Source organism: Phyllobates terribilis, unplaced genomic scaffold (assembly GCF_046119375.1).
Source record: "Phyllobates terribilis strain yellow unplaced genomic scaffold, ASM4611937v1 Scaffold_36__1_contigs__length_13169755, whole genome shotgun sequence".
Classification (NCBI taxonomy): domain Eukaryota; kingdom Metazoa; phylum Chordata; class Amphibia; order Anura; family Dendrobatidae; genus Phyllobates; species Phyllobates terribilis.
In genome coordinates this window covers 11,845,321-11,860,927 of record NW_027362796.1, presented here as the reverse complement: position 1 = coordinate 11,860,927, position 15,607 = coordinate 11,845,321, and the positions used below count along the sequence as shown (strand labels likewise).

At 46.8% G+C, this 15,607-nt stretch overlaps 1 protein-coding gene across 1 annotated transcript in view; it reads left to right on the top strand.

Annotated features, from left to right (window-relative positions):
- Positions 1-15,607, top strand: part of LOC141182909 (uncharacterized) — a 66,635-nt gene that overhangs the window by 27,294 nt on the left and 23,734 nt on the right. Inside the window, exons 2-5 of the mRNA XM_073661019.1 lie at positions 14,636-14,782; positions 14,912-15,091; positions 15,175-15,298; positions 15,382-15,479. Of these exons, the coding sequence (XP_073517120.1) occupies positions 14,636-14,782; positions 14,912-15,091; positions 15,175-15,298; positions 15,382-15,479 (549 nt within the window). The remainder of the gene's footprint in view (positions 1-14,635; positions 14,783-14,911; positions 15,092-15,174; positions 15,299-15,381; positions 15,480-15,607) is intronic.

Here is a 15,607-nt window from a genome sequence, read left to right as displayed (position 1 = left end):
TTGGTGGTTTTCACACAAATTTCCTGCAATAAACAGCTTATATACAGGGTGGGATACAAATATGTATGAACAAGAGTATGAGGTTTAATTCTATGTTCCTTGTATGTAGTATTATTTGGTCATTATCTGGTGGTAATATGTGGTCTGGTCATGGTGTGGTGGTACTTGTTCCTTGTATGTGTTTTTCGGTCACTATGTGGTGGTAAAATGTGGTCCGGCCATGGTGTGGTGGTATTTGCTCCTTGTATGTAGTATTATTTGGTCACTATGTGGTGGTAATATGCAGTACGGCCATGGTGTGACGGTTTTTGTCCCTTTGTATGTGATATTATTTGAAAAAATGTATGTGACACATTCCGTTAAAGAAAAATATACCTAAATAGAGTACTGGATATTTTAAGAAATGTTTAATAGGCTAGAGTAGAGTAGGGCCCTGCCAGAAGAGTCTACCTTGTCATGGTGGCGGCTTACAAAATCTTTTGGCCAAAACAAAAGCTGCTGCTATGTATGTGATATGGTGTTCTATGGGAACTGTTAGGGTATGTGCACATGGTCAGGAGCAGCTGTGGGTTTGACACTGCGTGCTTATGCAGCATCGTAAGAAAGCCCATTACACCCTCAGATGACTTCCCTCGTGGGTACAGTGTCTGAAATGGGGTCACTTTAGGGGGTTGTATGTTCTTCACACCTCGAGGGCTTTGCTTTTGGCCGCTCTGTACACACAGCTCCGCTCTGTACACCTCGTAAACACGCGGCTCTGCTCCCTACAACTTGTACACGTGCGTCTCTGCTCCGCACGTCTCCGCTCCGTACACCTCGTACACACGGCTCCGCTCCGTACACCTCGTACACGTGGTGGTACACGTGCAGCTCCGCTCCCTACGCCTCGTACACGTGCGGCTCCGCTCCCTACGCCTCATACACGCACTGCTCCGCTCCCTACGCCTCGTACACGCACGGCTCCGCTCCCTACGCCTCGTACACGCACGGCTCCGCTCCCTACGCCTCGTACACGCGCGGCTCCGCTCCGTACACCTCGTACACGCGCGGCTCCGCTCCGTACACCTCGTACACGCGCGGCTCCGCTCCGTACACCTCGTACACGCGCGGCTCCGCTCCGTATACCTCGTACACACATGGCTCCGCTCCGTACACCTCGTACACACACGGCTCTGCTTCCGCTCTCGTACACACGGCTCCGCTCCGTACACCTCGTACACGAGCGGCTCCGCTCCGTACACCTCGTACACACGCGGCTCCGCTCCGTACACCTCGTACACACGCGGCTCTGCTCCGTACACCTCGTACACACGCGGCTCTGCTCCGTACACCTCGTACACACGCGGCTCTGCTCCGTACACCTCGTACACACGCGGCTCTGCTCCGTACACCTCGTACACACGCGGCTCTGCTCCGTACACCTCGTACACACACGGCTCCGCTCCGAACGCCTCATACACACGCGGCTCCACTACAGACACATTGTATACACACGCGGCTCCGCTCCGTATACCTCATACACACGCGGCTCCGCTCCGTACACCTCGTACACACGCGGCTCTGCTCCGTACACCTCGTACACACGGCTCCGCTCCGTACACCTCGTACACGAGCGGCTCCGCTCCGTACACCTCGTACACACACGGCTCCGCTCCGTACACACACTCTCCTCTTTAGGGGGTCGTATGTTCTTCACACCTCGAGGGCTTTGCTTTTGGCCGCTCCGTACACCTCGTACACACACGGCTCCGCTCCGTACACCTCGTACACACGCGGCTCCGCTACATACACATTGTATACACACGGCTCCGCTCCGCACTCCTCGTACACACACGGCTCCGCTCCGTACACCTCGTACACACGCGGCTCCGCTCCGTACACCTCATACACGCACGGCTCCGCTCCGTACACCTCGTACACACGCGGCTCTGCTCCGTACACCTCGTACACACGCGGCTCTGCTCCGTACGCCTCGTACACGTGCGGCTCTGCTCCGTACACCTCGTACACACGCGGCTCCGCTCCGTACACCTCGTACACACGCGGCTCTGCTACATCCACACTGTAAACCCCTCCTGACCCCACACATAAACTTCAGCTCATCCAGCACCATGACAACCAGCACAGCAGAGTCCTGCATCCACTGAGGCCCCTGATCATGTGACCCCTGACTCCTCCCCTCCTGTGACCTCATCACAGCTCCTGTGCGCACAGAGCAGCCATATATGTGGTGGCGGCTCTGCAGGTGGAGGTATGTGGAGACCCCATTACTGGGCGCAGGGGGCATTAACCCCTTCAGCACCGAGACTCTTTTGGGGTCTTGTGTTGCCCCTTTATAAGAATCATAAGGTTTTTGTTCTGTTTCCTGTAATAGATACATACGACCCAACTATGGAGACAGGAAGGGAGGAAACGTATTGTTCTCATAGTACAGGACCCCTTTACTGGCCCCACAGTGTAATGCCCCCATTATGCCCCTTATACAGGATGTATGATGCCCCCACACAGTGTAATGCCCCCATTATGCCCCTTATGCAGGATGTATGATGCCCCCACACAGTGTAATGCCCCCATTATGCCCCTTATGCAGGATGTATGATGCCCCCACACAGTGTAATGCCCCCATTATACCCCTTATGCAGGATGTATGATGCCCCCAACAGTGTAATGCCCCCATTATGCCCCTTATGCAGGATGTATGATGCCCCCACACAGTGTAATGCCCCCATTATGCCCCTTATGCAGGATGTATGATGCCCCCACAGTGTAATACCCCCATTATGCCCCTTGTGCAGTATGTATGATGCCCCCACACAGTGTAATGCCCGCATTATGCCCCTTATGCAGTATGTATGATGCCCCCACACAGTGTAATGCCCCCATTATGCCCCTTATGCAGGATGTATGATGCCCCCACACAGTGTACTGCCCCCATTATGCCCCTTATGCAGGATGTATGATGCCCCCACACAGTGTAATGCCCCCATTATACCCCTTATGCAGGATGTATGATGCCCCCAACAGTGTAATGCCCCCATTATACCCCTTATGCAGGATGTATGATGCCCCCACACAGTGTAATGCCCCCATTATGCCCCTTATGCAGGATGTATGATGCCCCCACAGTGTAATACCCCCATTATGCCCCTTGTGCAGTATGTATGATGCCCCCACACAGTGTAACGCCCCCATTATGCCCCTTATGCAGGATGTATGATGCCCCCAACAGTGTAATGCCCCCATTATACCCCTTATGCAGGATGTATGATGCCCCCACACAGTGTAATGCCCCCATTATGCCCCTTATGCAGGATGTATGATGCCCCCACAGTGTAATACCCCCATTATGCCCCTTGTGCAGTATGTATGATGCCCCCACACAGTGTAATGCCCGCATTATGCCCCTTATGCAGTATGTATGATGCCCCCACACAGTGTAATGCCCCCATTATGCCCCTTATGCAGGATGTATGATGCCCCCACACAGTGTAATGCCCCCATTATGCCCCTTATGCAGGATGTATGATGCCCCCACACAGTGTAATGCCCCCATTATGCCCCTTATGCAGGATGTATGATGCCCCCACACAGTGTAATGCCCCCATTATGCCCCTTATGCAGGATGTATGATGCCCCCACACAGTGTAATGCCCCCATTATACCCCTTATGCAGGATGTATGATGCCCCCAACAGTGTAATGCCCCCATTATGCCCCTTATGCAGGATGTATGATGCCCCCACACAGTGTAATGCCCCCATTATGCCCCTTATGCAGGATGTATGATGCCCCCACAGTGTAATACCCCCATTATGCCCCTTGTGCAGTATGTATGATGCCCCCACACAGTGTAATGCCCGCATTATGCCCCTTATGCAGTATGTATGATGCCCCCACACAGTGTAATGCCCCCATTATGCCCCTTATGCAGGATGTATGATGCCCCCACACAGTGTAATGCCCCCATTATGCCCCTTATGCAGGATGTATGATGCCCCCACACAGTGTAATGCCCCCATTATACCCCTTATGCAGGATGTATGATGCCCCCAACAGTGTAATGCCCCCATTATACCCCTTATGCAGGATGTATGATGCCCCCACACAGTGTAATGCCCCCATTATGCCCCTTATGCAGGATGTATGATGCCCCCACAGTGTAATACCCCCATTATGCCCCTTGTGCAGTATGTATGATGCCCCCACACAGTGTAATGCCCGCATTATGCCCCTTATGCAGTATGTATGATGCCCCCACACAGTGTAATGCCCCCATTATGCCCCTTATGCAGGATGTATGATGCCCCCACACAGTGTAATGCCCCCATTATGCCCCTTATGCAGGATGTATGATGCCCCACACAGTGTATTTCCCCCCTATGCAGTATGTATGATGCCCCCACACAGTGTAATGCCCCTTATGCAGGATGTATGATGCCCTCACAGTGTAATGCCCCCATTATGCCCCTTATGCAGGTTGTATGATCCCCCACACAGTGTAATGCCCCCATTATGCCCCTTATGCAGGTTGTATGATCCCCCACACAGTGTAATGCCCCCATTATGCCCCTTATGCAGGATGTATGATGCCCCCACACAGTGTAATGCCCCCATTATGCCCCTTATGCAGGTTGTATGATCCCCCACACAGTGTAATGCCCCCATTATGCCCCTTATGCAGGTTGTATGATCCCCCACACAGTGTAATGCCCCCATTATGCCCCTTATGCTGTATGTATGATCCCCCACACAGTGTAATGCCCCCATTATGCCCCTTATGCAGTATGTATGATCCCCCACACAGTGTAATGCCGCCATTATGCCCCTTATGCAGGATGTATGATGCCCCACACAGTGTAATGCCCCCATTATGCCCCTTATGCAGTATGTATGATGCCCCCACAGTGTAATGCCCCCATTATGCCCCTTATGCCTTATGTATGATGCCCTCACAGTGTAATGCCCCCATTATGCCCCTTATGCAGGTTGTGTGATGCCCCCACACAGTGTAATGCCCCTTATGCAGTATGTATGATCCCCCACACAGTGTAATGCCCCTTATGCAGTATGTATGATGCCCCCACAGTGTAATGCCCCCATTATGCCCCTTATGCAGTATGTATGATGCCCCCACACAGTGTAATGTCCCCATTATGCCCCTTATGCCTTATGTATGATGCCCCCCACACAGTGTAATGCCCCCATTATGCCCCTTATGCAGGATGTATAATGCCCCACACAGTGTAATGCCCTCATTATGCCCCTTATGCAGGATGTGTGATGCCCCCACACAGTGTAATGCCCCATTATGCCCCTTATGCAGTATGTTTGATGCACCCACACAGTGTAATGCCCCCATTATGCCCCTTATGCAGGATGTATGATGCCCCACACAGTGTAATGCCCCCATTATGCCTCTTATGCAGGTTGCATGATGCCCCCCCCACAGTTTAATGTTCCGGGACGTACTAAAAAGAATGAAGATCAGGAATAAATAAAAAGAATCAACATAAAAACTTACAGGTCCAAACATATGGAGAGATATTATGGATTTCTTGTGTATCTTGCACATGGGATGAACCTGAAATATATGAAGATTATAAGGGAATGAACACATTCCCTATAAACAGGTGTATATTATATTCCTACACTACCACCATCCTCCCACACACAGTATAATATTTGCACAGTACCGCCTGAGGTCCTGCAGTTGGAATAAGTCCTGAGGTTTTACAGTTGGAATAATCCCTCTGGAGTTGCTTTCCCTTTGGCTGCTCCCCTACATGTAGACCCTCGAGCATGTATACATGCATGTAGGGGAGCAGGCCTTACTAGATATCGAGGCTTTGTACTGTAATATATCGCAAGAGGACGGTATCAGAGGAGTAAGTCGTTTCTTGAAATCAAGATCAATAGAGTGTAGCAGACATAATGACTTCATGGAGGATCTTCTAAAATTCACTCTTACTCATAACATATTTCTTTTTGACAGGAAGTACTTCCACCAGTTCAGGGGTACTGCGATGGGGAGCCGCTGTGCCCCCTCGTCTGCTAACCTATTCCTGGGCTCATGGGAGGAAACCACAATATGCAGGGATGATCATAAGTGATGGCATCTATATATTAGGGTATGATATTGATATATTGACAACATTTTTTTATCATCTGGTCAGAGACGAGTGAGCAATTTCTTGAATTTGTCAGGGAACTCAACATCAATAGAGTCGGCCTGAGATTTATATCAGAGTTTAATTATTACCAGTTGCCTTTCCTGGATGTACCAATCAAGAAAAAACGGGATGGGACCCTAGGGACACTCATCTACCATTAACCTATGAGCACTAATAAACTATTAAATTACTAAAAAAAAAAAAACAAGCAATATCCAAGGGCCAATTTTTACAGTTGAGTAGAAACTGCTCTAATGTCACAGATATTAATATACGGGCAATAGACATGAACACCAGATTCAAGGAAAAAGGTATCCACAGTACATTTTGGATTCAGCACAATTGTTTGCAGAAAAACAGGAGAGACAGACATTCTTCCATGTCTAACCAAGAAACCAAGAAAAATATGGGATAACACAAGTAATAGAAACTTGTCACAATCAGAGTGACCTTATCTTTAATCTCCTCAGAAATCACTAGTATGTACTTGTGGTCGACCCGGACCTGAGGGTGCTGTGGGATCTATTCCCACAATAACTTTCATAAAGGGTTTGGTCAATTAGGGACCATTTAGTGCATAGTTTCTATAAAAACCTGCACCCAAGTGGACTTGGCTAGATAGAAGAATCTGTGGTTTCTTTAGTTTTGGAGAAAGTTGTACATGTAATTGGATGAGACCATATAAATCTTTCTCGAGTTCATCTATGGGTGAAAACCTTTTTCCAGAGGGATTATTCCACCTGTAAAACCTCAGGACTTGTATATGTGGCCACATGCAACTGCCCCCTAGATTATGTATGCACGACCAAGACGATTGTGGGGGGTGCATTTGGGCGAAATACGCCATGGTCGGGACACCTCATTAGTGAGACACTTGAACAGTGTACATTGAGGTGAAACCGGAGACATCTCCTTTTGCATCATTTAGGTGGTTAAACCCAATGTGAGAGGAGGTGATCACAATAGATGTATCCTCAAAATGGAAAGTGAGTGGATTTCCAGACTGGATTCACAAGCTCCAAAGGAACTCAATGAGCAAATTTACTATGCCTGTTTTGTGTGAATACAGCCCCATTCTGGATTACATTTTTGGATTTTATACTCTACCCATTGCTACTCAGTTCCCTGTGAATGAGGTTCACATATTGTTTTACTTCATCAAGAGATCTGAGCTTCTATATCAGAATTATTTCTTATCAGTTATATCCCAGTTATACTGTTTAGTAACTAACAAGTGTGGTGTTCCTTATGTATCTCTAATTATGCAATAGGGGTCAAATTTGACCATTTAGGAATATACTGTGGGCCATAATCCCATATTTTTTTGTAGTGATAAAGTAGATCTACATGCCTATTGCATGATGGGAGGATGTGCAATAGTTGTTTTTAGTCTCCCATGATGCTGATCTCAGAGAGAGGATTTTTCTGTTGGTGGAATGCAATCCTATACCATATGCGCTCCGGCATGGAACGCAGACATCTGGGCATGCACATTCGTGACAATGATCCTAGATGTGCTCCAGTGTGGAATGATAACTATGGGCATGCGCAGTCACAGGTACGAGTGAAGCGGCGGCAATCAGTTTTTCATTATTCTTATTATTATTAATTTATATAGCGCCATTGATTCCATGTTTATCTAGCGTTTCAGTGTAAAATACGTCACTTCCGGACATGCACACTAGGGAATGGACATTATTGGACTTCTAGCTCATGAGAAGCAGCGTAGGTGCAGTACATTATTGTAGACTGATCCCGGTTCTTCTGCAACAACTCTCGACACTGCTGTTTCTGGGCCTTCGGTAGCGTTTCCGCTATTGCGACTCCTCCAACGTCACCTTCTGGCTTGCCCAGCAAGCATGGAGCTTCCACAGCCTCTCTGTCTTGCCACGGCTTGATGAGGTTGATATGGTATATCTGGTACGGCTTACGTCGTCCCTGTTGATGATCCTTGTAGTTCACTTCACCCACTTTTTCCACCAGCTCATACCGCCCTTGCCAGTTGGCCAAGAACTTACTTTCCACCGTAGGAATTAGCACGAGCACTCGGTCTCCCGGATTGAATTGGATCACTCTGGCTGACCGGTTGTAGACTCTGGCATGAGCTTCTTGTGCCTGGAGGAGATGTTCTTTCAGAATGGGCATCACCTTCGCAATCCTCTCCTGCATCAGAGCGACGTGCGCGATGACACTCCTGTGGGATGAGACCTCCGCTTCCTAGGTTTCCTTTGCAACATCCAGGAGACCCCGCGGATGTCAGCCATACAGGAGTTCGAATGGCGAGAACCCTGTAGAGACCTGTGGAACCTCTTAGATGGAGAACAAGAGATACGGTAGGAGACAATCCCAGTCTCTGCTGCCCTTTCTATGGCCTTCCTCAGCATACTCTTCAGAGTCTTGTTAAACCTTTCGACAAGGCCATCTGTCTTAGGATGGTATACTGAAGTCCTCACCTGGGAGAATTGCAGGACTTTGCATAACTCCCTCATCACCTTACTCATAAAGGGAGTTCCCTGGTCGGTGAGTATCTCCCTTTGGTAAGCCTGTTTGGGGAAAAAATGTGGACTAACTCGCAGGCTATACTCTTTGCGATGGAGGCTCTCAGTGGAATCGCTTCAGGAAAGCGTGTGGCATAGTCCAGGATAACCAATACACACTGCTCAAAGAAATAAAGGGAACACTCAAATAACACATCCTAGATCTGAATGAATGAAATATTCTCATTGAATACTTTGTTCTGTACAAAATTGAATGTGCTGACAACAAAATCACACAAAAATCATCAATGGAAATCAAATTTCCACAGACTGTCCAGGAGTTGGCGGATGCTTTAGTCCGGGTCTGGGAAGAGATCCCACAGGAGACAATCCGCAACCTCATCAGGAGCATGCCCAGGCATTGTAGGGAGGTCATACAGGCACGTGGATGTCGCACACAATACTGAGCCTCATTTTGACTTGTTTTAAGGACATTACATCAAAGTTGGAGCAGCCTGTAGTGTGTTTTTCCACTTTAATTTTGGGGGTGGCTCCAAATACAGGCCTCCATTGGTTAATAAATTTGATTTCATTGATGATTTTTGGGTGATTTTGTTGTCAGCACATTCAACTTTGTACAGAACAAAGTATTCAATGAGAATATTTCATTCATTCAGATCTAGGATGTGTTATTTGAGTGTTCCGTTTATTTTTTTGAGCAGTGTATATTGATATTGCCCACGAGCAGATTCAATCAGGGGACCAACCAATTTCCATAGCAATTCTCTTGAATGCTCTACAATAATGGGCAAAGGCACAAGGGGACTTTGAAAGTGAGAGGTGGAGGCGGTTAACTGGCGTGTAGGGCAAGACTTGCAATACTTACAGTGCCTACAAGTTGTATTCAACCCCCTGCAGATTTAGCTGGTTGACACATGCGGAATTAACTTGGCATTGTGACATTTGTACTGTAGATCAGCCTGGAAGTGGGAAATGCACTGCAGCAAATTTTTTTTTTTTTTTTTTAAAAACGTTAAAAGTTAATTCAGAGTGTCATTTATTATTCAACCCCTCAAACCACAAGAATTCTGTTTGGTCCCCCTAAAGTATTAAGAAGTAGTTCAGGCACCAAGAATAATGAGCTTCACATGTGTGGATTAAAGATCTCTTTTGCCAGCCTTTTCTGACTATTTAAGACCCTCCCCAAACTTGTGAACAGCACTCAGACATGGTCAACATGGGAAAGACAAAGGAGCATTCCAAGGCCATCAGAGACAAGATCGTGGAGGGTCACAAGGCTGGCAAGGGGTACAAAACCCTTTCCAAGGAGTTGGGCCTACCTGTCTCCACTGTTGGGAGCATCATCCGTAAGTGGAAGGCTTATGGAACTACTGTTAGCCTTCCACGGCCTGGACAGCCTTTGAAAGTGTCCTCCCGTGCCGAGGCCAGGCTTGTCCGAAGAGTCAAGGCTAACCCAAGGACAACAAGGAAGGAGCTCCGGGAAGATCTCATGGCAGTGGGGACATTGATTTCAGTCAATACCATAAGTAACGTACTCCACCGCAATGGTCTCCGTTCCAGACGAGCCCGTAAGGTACCTTTACTTTCAAAGCGTCATGTCAAGGCTCGTCTACAGTTTGCTCATGATCACTTGGAGGACTCTGAGACAGACTGGTTCAAGGTTCTATGGTCTGATGAGACCAAGATCGAGATCTTTGGTGCCAACCACACACGTGACGTTTGGAGACTGGATGGCACTGCATATGACCCCAAGAATACCATCCCTACAGTCAAGCATGGTGGTGGCAGCATCATGCTGTGGGGCTGTTTCTCAGCCAAGGGGCCTGGCCATCTGGTCCGCATCCATGGGAAGATGGATAGCACGGCCTACCTGGAGATTTTGGCCAAGAACCTCCGCTCCTCCATCAAGGATCTTAAGATGGGTCGTAATTTCATCTTCCAACAAGACAACGACCCAAAGCACACAGCCAAGAAAACCAAGGCCTGGTTCAAGAGGGAAAAAGTCAAGGTGTTAGAGTGGCCTAGTCAGTCTCCTGACCTTAACCCAATTGAAAACTTGTGGAAGGAGCTCAAGAATAAAGTCCACATGAGACACCCAAAGAACCTAGATAACTTGGAGAAGATCTGCATGGAGGAGTGGGCCAAGATAACTCCACAGACCTGTGCCGGCCTGATCAGGTCTTATAAAAGACGATTATTAGCTGTAATTGCAAACAAGGGTTATTCCACAAAATATTAAACATAGGGGTTGTATAATAATTGACCCACACTTTTATGTTTAAAATTTAATAAAATTCAACTGAGCAACATAACTTTTTGGTTTGTAAGATTTATGCTTCTGTTCATAAAACCTACTCTCGTTTGCAGTTTGAAGGCTCTAACTTATTTGCATCTTATCAAACCAGCTAAATCTGCAGGGGGTTGAATACTACTTGTAGGCACTGTACATCCGGGCCAATAGAACCTCTGCACAATCTGTTCCTGCGTTTTTTCCACTCCCAGATATCCCCCCAAGACATGTCAATGGGCCATGTCCAACACCTTCTGTCTATAGGGGCCCGGCCCTATTAACTGCTCCACTCGCTCCTCCCTTACTTTCTTGACCCGGTACAATGACTCCCCACTCATCATAAAATGGGGAAACCTTGTGTCAGCCCCCGGCTCCTGTGTAACCCCATTTATAACAGTAACATTATTAAAAGCTTCCTTCAGAGTTAGGTCCCTATGTTGGGCAAACCCAAAATTCTCGCTGGTCACCCCTAACTCTGGAATGGCAGACTCGGGGGGCACTACCTCCTTATCCCCAACAAGGACACAAAAGGGAAACCTGTCTGATTCTGGGTGTGGTGATACCTCCTCAGGGTTAACTGGTTTCTTATCTGAGCCAGCGAACCCAGAACTCTTCCCCCACACATCCCAAAACAAACAAAAGTCCCAGCCTATAGTAATAGGGTGCAACAAGTCCTGAACGACTCCGACCTCGTGGGACTCAGTACCGTGAGCCATTTCAATGTCTACTCTGGCCATGGGGTAGTCCTTAGCATCACCATGAATGCACCGAACGCCAACTTTTTTTCCCCGGGATCATTTGAAGGGGAAGGGTGGCCATCATAAGGGTCACCAGACTCCCAGATTCTAGCAGTGCCATTACCTCCTGTCCGTTCACCTTCACAGGACATGCTTGTGGCCCCTCGCTGGGTTGACATTTCACACTGCAGGTCGGATAAGCATAATATGAACAATGGCGTCCTATGCTGCAGTCCATTGGCTCAGCGAACAATGGGCGGCTATATGGCCTGGGCCGTGGCACCTCCAGTAAACAACATAACCTGTAGGGACCTTAGGCACCACCTCTCCCGCTCCTTTGGACCTTGGATGGCCCATCCCCTTTTGAGTCTCTGCCCCCTGTTGGGAATCCCAGTATGGAGTGGGCTGCCTTCCCAAGGAACCTTCAACCCCCTGGTATCTCTCGACCAGTCCAACCAGGTCATCCGCATTCCAGGGATCACCCTGGGCAACCCAAGTCAGTATGGGCCTTGGCAGGGAGTGCACAAACCGGTCCATCACCACCCGCTCTACCATCTGCGCAGGTGTAGGGGAATCCGGTACCAGCAACTTCTGGACCAGGTGCAACAGGTCAAACATTTGGAAGCGAGGTGGTTTGTCCCAGTGATTACCCCAGCGGTGAACCCACTGCGCCCTGATAGTCATTGTCACCCCCAAGTGTGCGAGAATCTCAGCTTTTAGCTTGCCATACCCTTTGGCGTCCTGCAAAGCTAAATCATAGTACACCTTCTTGGGCTCTCCCGTCAAGTATGGCGCCAATACCTCAGCCCACTGCTCTGGTGCAAGTTTCTCCCTCTCAGCGACCCTTTCAAACACCGTTAGGAAGGCCTGAACGTCATCCACCAAGGTCATTTTCTGCAATGCCCGTTGTGACATGCAGAAGTAGTGCTGTTGCAGAGTGTGACATGCAGAAGTAGTGCTGTTGATTTAAAAGCATTCAGCAACTATTAGCAGTAACACAAGCACATGAGACAGGAAGTGTTGTGCTCCAGAAGCATCCAGCAACTAGAGGGGTTAACACAGTCACAGGAGTACAGTGTCCATTTTAGGACATGATCAGATATCAAAATCAAACATCATAATGATGTCAGTTTGAGGCTAAATACCCTGTCTGACAAGTGACTTTTACAACTGTAATAATAATAAAAAAGAAGTCACTGTTCACTGATGGGACTTGAACCTAAAATTCTATATCCAGACACCAGTGCACTAACGACTGAGCTATTAACTCAGTTGAAGAAACCTAGGAGTTCCATTTGGTTATATGATTTTCAGTGCAAATCTGATTGAAACTCATTGAGACTTATGCACAGACAAATTCAAATGATGTGTGATTTTGATGTGTGACTTTCTTCAAACATCAGAATCAGAATCACAATGACTTTTAGTCACCCTGAGTAGTTTCATGGTTGATCTCATAAGACAAGAAAAGCTGCCAGTTACTATCACTTGCCTGGATAGCTCAATGGTAAGGCATCAGCCTCTGAAACTAAAGTGTCACAGTTCAAATCCCAATAGAAATATTATTATTTTTTTAATTATCCCTATTTAGCACACAAACTACAGGGGTGTTTTACTTTTAATATCTGACATTTTGATTGTCATCCTGACGTGTTAAGAGTTTCAGACACGCTGTCTATTTGTTTGGTAAATTACATAGCCAAAGTAAATTTGGGAGGCACTAATTTACTACATATCTATTTCCAAGTGACTGTTCATTTGCATAATTTCTTAAAGGGGTCTAATGATAACATTTCTTTATTGTCAATTTTTCTTTCCATCCACACAAGAACTGACTGCAAACTCCCAATTTACTTTTGCTATGTAATTATTATAATTATATATCACTGCCTAAATAATCAAATAATGAACCTACAGTTTAATGGTAAGGCATCTGTGTCACATAGTTTTGGTTTGAAAGGATAATAGTAATAATAATAATTAATAATAAAAAGTTCAGTGTCCCTACAGGTTTTTCTTGGCTTATGAGATTAACCGTGATAATACTCAGGGGTCTAAAAGTAATTGTGATTCTTATTCTGATGTGTGAGAAAAGTCAGATATCAAAGCCAAGCATCAGTGAAGTTTGTGTGCTCGCCATCATCATTTAAAAAACAAAAGTTTATTTTTTCTGCACCAGGGATTTAAACTCAGAACTAGTGAAGGGCGAGCACTAAAATGCTCGGGTGCTCGATGCTCGGGTTGAGCACATTGGAATACTCGGGTGCTCGACCCGAGCAACGAGCCCAATGTAAGTCTATGGGAATCTCGAGCATTTTTCAGGTGGCTCCCCCCGGCTGTCTGTTTTTGATCAAAAATAGCATGAAAGCTATCCCACCATGGCAAGGTGAACCCATTCGGGATAGTCCTACTCTGTATAATATTAAAAACCTTACCATGTGTCAAAGCCTCAAACTTCTGTGTGTGAATCAGACATGAGATCTAATGTGATAGAAGATTACAGTCCAGGGAAGACGGGAAACATTCATATAGACGGCTGGTGGTGATGTAGTCAGTGAAGCACTCTAGCCAAATATGTTTCTAGAGCCGTAGTAGAAGATGAAGATGTCGTCCTCATCATGAAGTAGTTATTTCTCATGTCACGTGTAATGAATATCTCCTGCAGTATTGCTAATGCCTATTCCAGTGTTGGTAAATGAGACGAGAATTAGCTTTATGGAAGCTGAGTCTTTGAGAAACGTGTTCAGCTGCAGACTCCAAGGAAGGAACTGCTTGTTGTCTGTGGCCTAAAATATATAGGTTTTATTACTAGATGTAAAGAAGAAAACTAAATACTGTAAAATAATATATCTCCTCATATGTTTCCCTTATTATCTCCAGTAATTGTATTATTACACAGGATTTTTATGATGTTACATCGGCTCATCATCTTCTCATTCAGGTCCCTACAATATCGGATCCTCTCAGTGAAGATCTATTAAAGAGAATTTTCCTTATGGAATCATCAAAGGTGGATTTGGACAGGGACAAGATGACGGAGAGGATATTACACCTCACCCTAGAGATCCTCTTCCGGCTTACTGGAGAGGTGAGAGATTCTGATGACGTCACATTACATTATTGTTATCTGTGGGAATAACAGATGGACAGAATTGGAGAGGTGAGGACTCTGGAAATGTCTGTAGTGAGATTTATTAATGTGTCTCTCCATAACCAGGATTACACAGTAGTGAAGAAAACCTCTAGTGAGCACCGTCAGGTCCATATGTCTGAGGGATGGGAAAGAACCCTGCGCCCATTCACAGTGCCTCCATCTCAAGCCTTGATACATGAGGACATCAATGACCAGAAGATCCTAGAACTCACCTACAAGATGATTGAGCTGCTGACTGGAGAGGTGACACTGCTGGGAATACTGGGATATTATACAGTAACATAATGAAAGGATCGGGGGGATGACTGTATCATTGTATGTGTCAGGTTCCTATAAGGTGTCAGGATGTCACTGTCTATTTCTCCATGGAAGAGTGGGAGTATTTAGAAGGACACAAAGATCTGTACAAGGACTTCATGATGGAGGTTCCCCAGCCCCTCACATCACCAGGTAATAGACAGGACTAAATACACACGGCCTATAATTATCTGTATGTAAAGAGTGAATTCAGTCCCTGTATGTGTTTCCTCCAGATCTATCCAATAAGAGGACAACACCAGACAGATGTCCCCATCCTCTTCTTCCACAGGACTGCAAACAAGAAGACCCCGATGTTCCTCAGGATCATCAGGTAGATGGAGAGAAGGTGTCATGAGATCTCCCCTATGATGTGTAGACGGCTGTGAAGGTCTTGTGTTCAGTCTTGTTTTATCCACCAGTATTATGTGTTTCCTATTTGTGTAATGAGAACGGTGGAGA